Source organism: Hippocampus comes, unplaced genomic scaffold (assembly GCF_001891065.2).
Source record: "Hippocampus comes isolate QL1 unplaced genomic scaffold, H_comes_QL1_v1.1 scaffold76, whole genome shotgun sequence".
Classification (NCBI taxonomy): domain Eukaryota; kingdom Metazoa; phylum Chordata; class Actinopteri; order Syngnathiformes; family Syngnathidae; genus Hippocampus; species Hippocampus comes.
The window spans coordinates 2179894-2191770 of record NW_017805277.1 but is presented as its reverse complement, the minus strand read 5'-3'; the positions used below and the strand labels follow the sequence as shown (position 1 = coordinate 2191770).

The 11877-nt window shown below is 41.5% G+C and overlaps 1 protein-coding gene across 7 annotated transcripts in view; it reads right to left on the bottom strand.

The window, feature by feature from the left end:
- Positions 1-11877, bottom strand: part of pde10a (phosphodiesterase 10A) — a 52403-nt gene that overhangs the window by 31136 nt on the left and 9390 nt on the right. For 2 of the 7 annotated variants that reach the window (XM_019870355.1, XM_019870358.1), the window contains exon 1: positions 2357-2776. The exons of 4 other annotated variants lie outside the window; for them this stretch is intronic. In XM_019870355.1, the coding sequence (XP_019725914.1) occupies positions 2357-2420 (64 nt within the window). In that variant the 5' untranslated portion in view covers positions 2421-2776. Of the gene's footprint in view, positions 1-2356; positions 2777-11877 lie in introns of those variants that run through there. One more of the 7 variants, XM_019870356.1, reaches the window with a different exon arrangement.

The window sequence follows — 11877 nt, the reverse complement described above, 5'->3', positions numbered from 1 at the left end:
CAGAACCCTCAAGCTTCCTGGCCTCTGAATGGGGGATGGACACTACCCAAGGTGAGACGAGGATATATATATATATATATATATATATATATATATATATATAGTAAGAAGAAAAAATCTCATCCAGACAGGGTCACGGGTGTGCTGGAGCCTAGCCCAGCTGACTTTGGGCAGTATAGGCAGGGTACACCCTGAACTGGTTGACAGCCAATCTCAGGGCACACAGAGACAGACACCCATTCACACTCACACTCACCCCTTAAGAACAATTTAAAGCCATCAATTAACCCACCGTGCATGTTTTTGGAATGTGGGAGGAAACTGGAGTACCCGAAGAAAATCCAAGCAGGCGACACACAAACTCCACGCGGGAAGACCAGCGCCCTATTCGAACCTACGACCTCTACACTGTGAGGGGGACGTGGTCACTTTTTAATTTTGTAATCTTCTCCTGAGCCTTGCGTTACTGGGGTTATTTATTTATTTTGGTGTGTGTATGAACATACCAAATCTACCCATCTGTCAAAACCTTTATTAAAAAAAAAACTTCCTCTATGCTCTGCCTGCTTTGGGATCTGACCAGTCGCAAATCATTACAAGGCAGGCATTACAGAACCAATGACTGGTTTTGATGTCACACTTCATCAAAAAATAAAAACTAAAAAAAGGTTTTCTTGTCATGAAGAAGGTGTATTTTCTTAATTTGCTCGTCTTATTCAAAGCTCTTTTCAGAAGACATTATTTGTGCAAAACATTTGGAAACAAAAATATATCTCTACCAAAAGAACTTCGACACTGATTATAGTACAACGATCGAACACCTGATAACATGATAAAATAAAACAAGCCATCGTGGAAAAAAAAGTGAAATTAATACCCAAACAAGCATATTTTAGTTTGTGTGCTTTACCATCAGTGACATTCCAAGAAATGCACATTCCCTAAAGGTAACCCGACTCTCTGAATATCTCATGTGGCGTGCTAGAATGTGTGCAAGTTAATCGCAAATGCTATCAAACACAATGTTGTCCTTGCAGCAGACTGTACTGCAAAGTGACACATAGGAGGAGATCAACACAGTGTACTTCAGTCCGAGAATCTCTGTGAGGAGATGTGAGTGTATATGAGGGGGGGAAACTGGTGACTTTTCAGAGGCGTAAAAGAGATCGACAAGATAATATCCATGTGGCATTAATTTTACAAGGGAACAGTTTTCATGTTACATTTTGGGGTAGTTTGAGAATATATTCATAGTTATTTTATTTGGTAATCCCATATAAAAGGTTAGATGACTTTATACAAGGAACATTAAGCACCTGATTATTGGGCTCAGTGACCACTCAAGAATAATCAATAGTCAAGAGCATTGAGGGATTAAAAAATGTTAAGAATGTTAAATGTTTGGATCAAGGTATACTTTCCTCAATTTTTTTATTTTTTACAAATAAAGCTTTTGTATATTTTATGTTATTTTTCTTTTTTTAAAGCATTTTTGTCTCCTTTTTGTCCCCTACTTTATACCTCTCTTCGGTTACATAATTATTTAGTTATTTGATTGACATTTCATGACTTTTTTTAATTTGTATTTTAGGTATTTCATACATGTAAGGAATTTCACCTTTTGCTTGCCTTTATTGTTGTGCTCGCACTACAGAATATTGTCGCTTGTTGCAGTTTTTTTAAACCAAAAATAATAAACCAGATGATAGATTTACACGACTGTAAATGCATATACAGGAGCCTTTTTATTTCTTTTAGTTGTTCTTTATTCACTGTCCCATTTGGTGCTTTAACATTTACAATGTTGTGTAAATCAATCCCAGTTCGCTTTTGAAGTGTAACACTTCTGCACTAACCTTACGTTAGATGTTCAACAATAATTATTATTGCCTTGGCCCCCAAATTTTATTTTGCTTAGGTTCCCTTGGGGGTCGTGAGCCGCCTCTGAATTGATTTGCAACATTTCTTACAATACTGTACATGAAATGTGGTAATTAACGCATTTCCATAAATGGACTGCAACTCTAATATTTAAACGGGAATAAAACGTTATTTCGAATTTCTTGTTAGTTATGCTGTTTGGTTATTTTTACGGTCCTCGGCGTGACTCGCAACCAACACGCTGTTTTAAACCGGACCGCACACGCTATACAAGCAGCGAATCGTGTTGCTTCCAACTCCACACCCGTGGAAGGAGCCATCAATGTGTCATTCATAAACTTAAGTAGCCTCACATGAGGAGACAAGACGCCAAAATGTCGAGACGTTCGCACGGAATTGCTGCCGCGCGCAATACGCTCTAAGTCTTGGACATCATCTTTATAATTTGCTATGTCTTAAAAATAAGTGTACCTACTTGCACCCAGGAAGCAGTCCGTTAACCTTCTGAAACAGCTTGTCGAAGACGGACCATCTTCCATTTCGGATACTGAGCGCAAACTGAGAGAGGAGCCGCGGAGAAAAGTGCGCTGAACCCAACAACAAGCAAGAAAAAAATATTATAATTTAAAAAAGAAAAAAAAACTACTCCAGGACAAGATGAGTCCTCAATTTTAGGAAGGGCGAGGAGGGTCGTCCGCTGGCCCCGACCACTGCCGCCACCGCACCTCCACCAGGCACCGCTGGCCGAGGTGTAACTCCTGTCCGTCCGCCTCCTCGGCGTCAAGCTCCGCCGTGGATGTGCAGCAGAAGACTGGGCAAGCATGGGCGACGGCGTAGGAAGCGAGCGCAGTCAAATACGCGCACACGCACGCATAGCCGCTCAAACACACCCGCGCACGCGGAGAGGGGAAGAGAGAAAGAGCGTGGTGTCAAGTCAGCCAAAAGCAAACGTTTTCCGATTATTTGGTTTCACAATAAAAGGACACATGCGCCTTTCTTTGCTTCCCCTAAGGGCAGTCTTTACTAGCTCACTGACCGCGACATTAGGTACACTAAATAAATCCAGAGGATTAGGATGAGCGGTAATGAAACTGTATGGTGCAATACTGCTGGTTGAGATGATTCATATACTATAACTCGGGATGGCTCCAGGATTCTTTATCTCCCAAAGGGGGGCTTGACTGAGACATGGGGAGGGGGGTGCTAAGAACATAATTTGTAATTATATTTATAATATCAATTAAAATGCTGGAGCGTCTTATCTGCGGCTACACAGATTTTTGACAGCATCACCCCCCACCCCCCTTTTTAGGCCCAGTGTAGAACCTTCCTTGCTGTAATTAAATAAGGTCACCAAATTATTGAACATATGCGTCGCTTGTCACTAGTGGTGAGCACGTCTGCCTCATAGCCTAGAAGGTCTGCGTTTGAATCTTGACAAGGGGCTATCCTGTGTGAAGTTTTCATGTTCATACCGTACATCAGTTTCCCGCCGCACATCAAAAACATGCACATTAGGTTAACTGAAGACTTTAAAGAAGACAGCTAGGATAGGCTCCAGCATGCTCGCTACCTTCATGAGGAAAAGCAGAATAGAAATTGGACGGATGGATGGATGGATGGCCCCCATAAAATGATGCCACGGGCTAGATCTGGCCTCCGGGCCCTGAGATTGACGTCTGTGGTCAAAACATAATACATAATAGTTGCAGCGAACATTAATTAAGGAAAATAATGGCAACTAGCAGAGTATTGCCGAGTTTACACTCATCTAAACCAAGAGGGCAGCATCAGTCCAGGTCAGCCGAACACTATGGTACTAAATTGGAACTGGGCATGACCTGCAGTGTAAATCCAGCTTTTGGCTGTGTGAGACATTTGGAGGATGGCATGAAAGTGCGTGGCGCATTAGTCTAAATATTCACTATACCAAGGTCTTATTTGTCTCTTATCGACCAAGAGATTCCGTAAAGCTCTCTTGTGTGACGTGGATAACATTTGTTTGTGTGTCACAGCTCCACTGAAGGGCCAAAGCCGTTGCACTGTCCATTACTGTATTGTATTGGCACAAGGAAATTCCTCCAGACCTGACTGCACAATTCAGTTTAATAATATTATAGCCATCAATCGGAGTATCTCATCATTCAAATAGTAGGGATGGGTATCACGGAATGACATGTGCAGTTAACTTAAACAACCAGGTGTCAACAAACTTTATGAAACTGAGAGCTACTTCTTAGTTCGTGATTAATGCGAAGAGCTGCCAGCTTGATACACACTTCTGAAATAACCAATTTGCTCAAATTATGGGAAGACACAAATCATATTCATGATTTAACGAGGTAGAAAACAGATGCAGTGATGGTTGTTTTTAAAGTGCTCTAGAAGTAACGTTGAGTTGAGCTACAGTAAATATTAATACGCAACTCTTTCTAAAAATTTCTGGAAGTGTTCACATTTTGAAACAATCACTTCTGCAACATTCCCAGGAAATCACACTTTGAGAACAGTCCTGCTATTCATGTGGTCCTTAGGGTTAGCTGCTGCCCGAACCATGTTGGTGACCACTGGCTTACGTAATCCAACATGAAATCATGCAATACTTTTATTGCATGATTTAATATTATTGCGGTATTCTGCCAACTATAATGATGATGTCACAGTCGTAATCAATATTTATTGTAGGTAGAAAATGAGCTCCATAAGATTGTCAAACAGTTGTTGTGGAACTCAGTGCTGTCTGAGGATAAAAAAAAACCCACTCTCGCAACATGTACATCTACTGCACTTCTACTGTCGCATTACTTACCAAAGGAAGTATTGGTTAGTAAACCACATACAGTATATGCAAATGAAAGGTATTTAAAAGACATGCTGGTAAGTGAAAGCCTAAATATACGTGAAGTGTAAGTGTGAATCACGTCTACGCACCGGAATGGGCATAATAATTTATTATTTGACAAAGTGATGAAAGTATTTGTGGAATTAATTGTTGATCATAAGTAGTAGTAACGGACGTAAAGTGCCATGTAATAGTGCAAACAGGAGAGGCACCTTTTATTCTGTTGTGACCAAAGATTAACATGACTTTGGCTTTATATTTTCATTTAATTATCCATCCATCCATTCATCCATCCATTTTCCGATCCGCTTATCCTCACAAGGGCCGCGGGGGGTGCTGGAGCCTATCCCAGCCATCTTCGGGCAGTAGGCGGGGGACACCCAGAACCGATTGACAGCCAATCACAGGGCACACACAGACGAACAACCATCCGCGCTCACACTCATACCTGTGGACAATTTAGAGTGTTCAATCAGCCTGCCATGCATGATTTTGGAACGTGGGAGGAAACCGGAGTACCCGGAGAAAACCCACGCAGGCCCGGGGAGAACATGCAAACTCCACACAGGGAGGCCGGAGCACAGGGAGGCCGGAGCTGGATTTGAACCCAGTATCTCTGCACTGTGAGGGCGACGCGCCAACCACTGGGCCGCCTTCATTTAATTAGTCATGATTAAAATGATCACTTTTAAGAATATTCTATTCTAAAGATAAAGATAATTGGGGGCTGGGGGGAACAAAACATGATCCCTATACCAAATGCTGGGAACAAATCAATTTAATACAAAAATAATAGCTGAAGATAACAATCAATTACTTGATTCCGATACAATATGATTGTTTTCGGAGGTTCTCATATGTAAAACCTTAGAACAGGAAAAGGGTTTTGTAATTTTTTCACATGTTTATGAATTGGTCCCAACAATTCTGGCATTCATCATATACAAAATTATGAGTTCTTAAAGAGAATAACAGCACTTCTCTTGACCTCCTCGAGTAAATACTACAGAACAACTTTAAAGGCCCTGCGTACACTAAAGACCAAGTGAAAGTGAAATACAGGTACAGCTCGTATCTGTTTCCACCGTAATAATCAGTGAAGATGATGTCCAAGCATCCAAAATGAAAAGAGCTCCCTATCTACCCGGCATTCAAAGATGTCCACTTGACGTATTAGCACTGAGTGCACCTCAGCGGCTAGCCAGAGTGGTTGGGGCAACATGATCCAGCATAAACCCTCTGTGCTGCAGCGCTACATTCTGATCATATCGAGAGTCAGAGAGGAAGGTGTGGGAGCGGCGGCGGGTTACGTCAGCTTGTGCGCTATCAATCACTGGCATTCCTACACTCTCCAGCAGCTGGTCCATTCAGAGGTCACGTACTGTAAAACATCATGAATTCTTTCTGACGCATGCTGTCGCTTTTCACTTCCACTGGGGAAAGATGCCAACAGCTTGCTGTGACTCTTTTCCCCTTTTTATTAACTGTGCAATTTGGCCAATTTAACTGAAATTGGCCAAATTGCACCATAAGTGTGTGTGTGTGGGGGGCGGGGGGGATTTGTGTGTTCAATACAGTGAGAAAGTGAAGAAAAAGAAGATCCAATATGCGGACTGATGGAAAAAAAAATCTGTCTTCACAAACAAAAGTGAGTGACAACTTTAATTCGTTACATGACCACGTTCGTAACACAAAACACGTGTCTCAGATCATTTTCCCCCCAAAAAATATGAATGGAAATGCCATGAATCCGTTGCAGACTTTGTGCTCCTTCTGGTGTGCACAAATTGGCCAGCCATACAGACACAAACTAAGAAGAGTTTAACAACTATGTGACCCAGTAAGCTGAAGCAATAGTTGTAATATTTTGCAGGGGATAAAGAATATATCCCAGTGAGTATTGTTATATTGTCTTTTCACATGTGTTGCATCATTGGTGTTGTAATATCAGTACATCTTAAGTACCGGTAATCCTAAAAGCATTATAACACTGCCATATTGATGCAGCTTGTTAGCTAGTCTATGACATTGTGCATTTTGTTCGTTTGTTAGCATTAAGCTAGTGGACATAAGTGTTTTAAATATGTTTAGTTTGACAGAAAAGTACAACTGGTCGTGACAATTAATAGGGTGAACCTTCTTTTTTGAGATACATTTCACTATGTGCCAAACTTGTGAGTTGAATCTGCTGCCGCCCTCCATCTCTCTTATTGCAAATTTTCAAGGTACCACTGCCATGCGCAGTTTTGCTTGAGACTGTCAGAGAGGTGATAATAATTATCATTTTACTTTTTAGAATTGCACTGCATCATACTAAGAGTTGTTTTGAATATTTTGCCTCCGTATGTAGCGAAAGACAACCTATAAACAGATGCACTGTACCAAATACAAAGTTAAAAGCCCTAAAATTGTGGCTGTCCAAATTTTCAGGAAAAGTACAACCAACAACAACACAGGAATAACACAACTATGTTTTTACTTTGTTTTGTTTTGGGTAAGGTGAAGATAAAAATGTGATGGTAACCATCACAGAAAGTGGTTTAGATTCTCAGTACAACACTAGCACTTCAATTAATTGAATAAAGGGCACGCAAAAACGAAATGTACCAAACAGATGCTTCATTTGAGAAGCATGTCGCTGAAAGCATGCTAATGACTAGCATGGAAATAACCAGACAGGTTTGCCAACACATGGTTTCCAGTCCCCTCTCTGCTATATGTCTGTTGCGCATTTTTTCTAACAGTGAGCAGTCACAGTGCTATGAAAATTTATTTGCCTTCTTCTCAAATTCCTAATTGTTTTGTTTTCCCACCAAAGTAAATATCAGGCAAACATAACCAGAGTCAACATAAAATGGGGATTTTACTTGCATTAAAAAAAAAAAAAAATCAAACTGGCTTGGGGCACCCTCAGCAAGGAGGAGCAACCAAAATCAAGTATTTTCTTTAACTAGTCACGAGTCTTTTACATTTCTGTGGAGATATTTGGTCGACTCCTCACAGAATTGCTTTAATTTAGCAACACTGGAGGGTTTTTGAACATCAATGCTTTTTTAGGTCATACCACACTATTTCAATCAAGGCCAGGCATTCACTCGCTCCAAAACCTTCATTTTGAGCCATTCATAAGTTGACTTGCGTTTTGCATTGTTGTCCGTGCAGAACCCAAGATGACCAGCTATTCTACCATGTCATAGCACCTGGAAGAACTTGTGTGACACAATTAGTGCGAGTGGACGAGAGGCGAAAAGCCATGGAGGATGATGAGACACATAAATTCGCATTTGCACGGGCCATTCTCATCTGTGTACTGCTGAAGGATGGAATAAAGCCTTCAGTTTAATGAGCATGAGAACATTTGCCCTGTACTTGTTGAAGGTACCGACAGAGAAGATAACGTAGCGTAATATTTATGATTTCATAGAAAAGGCAGCTGACGAAGGGCGATTTGGAGGGCCGTAAAATACAAAGGTACACGGTATTCTCGAGAAAGTACGGTAATCAGACTTGCGTGTGGTCGGTGAAAATGAACTCGGCTTGCCAAAAAATGTGATTCACCACAGTCATGTCTAAGAAATGGGGCAAGTACTTTTTCGCACGGGGCCAAGTAGCTTTGAATAGCTTTTGTTCAACAAACAGAATCACCATTTAAAAATTGCATTTTAAAAGTTGACTTGGGTTACCTTTGTCTGATATTTACATTTGTTTGATGATCTTAAACATTTAAGTGGGGAAACAAAGAGTATGAATTTGAGAAGAGGGCACATTTTTAAGGCAGTGTATGATTTAATTTACTTTATCTTTATTTGCTTTTATTCCCGCAGGAATGTTAAAGCCCCTGTCCTACTAAGAGCGACTCTTGGCAAAGGTAGCAAATTGCGCTTTCCCATCAGAATTCGTCAGGGTTTGTACAAGGTCGTAAATATTCAAAGACCGTTCACCAAACGTTCACCAGACTTTTCACCAACAGTGTTAAAGATTTTTCTTGTCGCAAGGATATTTTGAACATGTTCAAACTTCCCTTGCGAAACGATGACGAACATTTGCAGCTTTGAACGAACCCTGACAAGAATGCGAAATTTGCTGCCTTAGAAAACACCTGCACTTGTTTGCCACTCGGTGTGATTGGGGCCTAAATGTATCTAATCTCTTTGGGAGGGGGGCCGATACAGTTAAGTTCGGTTTGGAGTCATGGGGGATCGGAGCCTATTCGAGCTGACTTTGGGCTGGTCACCAGTCAATCACGGGGCATATGGACAACGATTCACAATCATGTTCACAGAGACAGAATGGAAATTAAACTTTACGTTGTCTACATTGAATTAAAACGAGTAGACCCTGAGAACCCCAGCCACTCAAAACAGGCGATCGATTTAACAAATGTGGATGAAAAGCTCGTTCAGCCTTTCAAGTAGCTTAGTCATTGGCTTAAAATAGAAAAGAAATACTTTAAAATGTTCCCTGCAAAGTTCGTGACTGGGCGCTTATAAGCTTATGCGAAACGGTTCTGGATGAATAACCCAAAGGGAAATGTGGGAGATCACAAGGGATGTCACAACTCTCCCGTCTGAACCCTTAGTGAGGCTGTTTTCCTTCACAGCTCTCAAAAAAGGACCAAAGCAAGTTAGCACATGAGTGTGGCGTTTTATAGTATTATACTCGTTTGTGTAACATCATCATCTAGCCACAGTTTGTCTGTCTGTCACATGTATAAGAGCAGCTCCTATGGTCGTCGAAGCGCTCATGTCCACAGTGGGATCACCATCTGACTCAAAGTGGTTGGCGGCCATGCTGAAACATTCTGTCCTCTTGGCTGTTTTTGAACAAACATCCTCCTGATGACTGCAACCTCTGTCTCCCGGCATCCGCTGACATGAGCGCTTGTTCACAATACTCACATTTGCCCCCCCCCCACCTCCTTATTACCGACCTTACCGACCTTATCTACTTGGGTACATTTCCAATTCAAGGAAGTCTAGACACTTTTTTTTTTTTTGTGCGCTGCATTGACGCGCACACGCAGGCCTGAGATGTGAGTAAAACATTTACAGATCACATGCAAGCATAGAAACATGAACACACGCACGCACTCACGCACGCACACACACACAGAGGTGCATGGTCACATTTACAGAGGCACACAGGCCCGCTTTCACACATCACATGCAGAACACACATGCACACACACCACAGTGACTTGCAGTCCCCTCCCCCCCAACTGAATAGTCTGTTCTGACAATCCACAGGACAGCCGGCGCATTGACGTCAGAGGCAGGCCCATGAAAATACAGGGTCCCTGGGGGGCTGAGCGAGCTATGCACATCTTCACAGCTTGGCTCATAACTAGCTCGACAACCAGGCGGCAGATCACTCTTACACTTGGCCCTTTATTTGACTGAAAATGTACTCATTAAAGAAAAAGAAGAAGAAGAAGAAGAAGAAGAAGAAGAAGAAGAAGAAGAAGAAGAAGAAGAAGAAGAAGAAGCGGCTACGTTTACACAAAGCCCGACGTGGAACCATTTGCATGCGACTGCATTGCGGATCACCTCACTGTGACGTCAATGCATGTCACCGTGCACCGTGATCCATTAGGACAAATGTGAGATAAGTACATCATTTGGGTTAATGGGAATACAAATTAGAGCACATCATTAAAGTAGCTGCCTTGTAACAGTAACTGTCAAACTGGAGTAAATGAACACACCCAAAGGAGACGCACAGTCCAGAGAAAAGATGACATCTTTGTTTATAACTAGACGTCTTTGTTTGGATTTTACTGCAAAGTTGCCATTAGGACATGAGAGGCATTCATCTTACACTTCTCTTTCCTGTCATCAACAGTATATCTGACATTATGTAACAGTCATTGTTTGCCTGCATGGCTCTACTGCTCTCTGTGCTTTACCGTGTGTACTAATGTATTTGGATTTTTTTGTTTTTTGTTTTATTTTACCAAATGCGACCCAAAATGCACACGTGAGTACCACAATTCTGCCCATAATGTTGCTATAATTTTTAAAAAATAAACACAAGCTTCGGAATGATGGGAAACATGTAGTGAGAGTTAGTGAGAGGGATAATAATGCAGATTTGGTTTATGCCGTGAAAGCAAATTTTTGCTGGTCACTTCACTATCAAGTATGTAAGCAAACAGGACAGCAACAGTCGTTGTAGCACGTCCACCTCATAGTTCTGAGGTTCGGTATTCAAATCTCGGATGCGGCCTTCCTGAGTAGAGTTTGCATGTTCTCCGTGTTTGCTCGGGTGGGCTTCATTAATGATAAATTCAAGACAAAATAAGTGGGTTATGAATTACAAATATCAATTTCAATGTTATTTGACGAATGAATAAATGTTCATTTTGAAAGAGACACTGCAATGGACTTGGACTTACATTTTGCCAAAAGTATATTATTATTTGGGATGCTTGACAGCATAATTGTGAGTATTACACGGATTACAGTGCGTGATGCATCGAACTATTATGACTTGCAGGAGAGGTGCAGGCAGCATGGGCTCGTCCAGAGGAAAAAGGCTGAACAAGTGAAGGGTTGCCTTTTATGGCAACCTGAGGAGGATAACGGTGGCAAACCTCAGTGTGGGGTGATACATCCTGTCTCAAACACTGTTCTCTGCATCATGAGGAATTATGGGAGACATTGGATTCTGCATCCGGCATGAAAGAAGAGGGTTTTGTGCTGCATTAATTGGCCACCATCTTCTCCACTTCTCTAACTTGACCCGATGGATTTAAGTACATACACGTGTCTATCGGGGTCTTGTTCTGTACACCAACACAATGTGATGCATACAGACATAATCGGGTTAGACAGGAGGAGCTTCCTTGAATTTCTGTTGAGCTCAAATATGTTTGGGAAGTATTCCGCGCCTTTTTTAACTCGCAGGTAGCTAGTCCACGACTCTACCAACACAATTATAAATGAGAGAGAATGTGTTTGCAATTTGAAAGCATGAGTCAAAGCTTGTGTAGACAGAATACGTCACACAGGTATGTGGAGCACTGCAGCGTACGGCTTAGCTTATGAATTAAAAAAAAAAAAAAAAGCAACAAAAAAAATAAAGGTTTCACTGAGTGAGAAAAATTCATGATGAGAGAGGGGGGCGAGGTTGTGTGTGTGTGTGTGTGTGTGTGT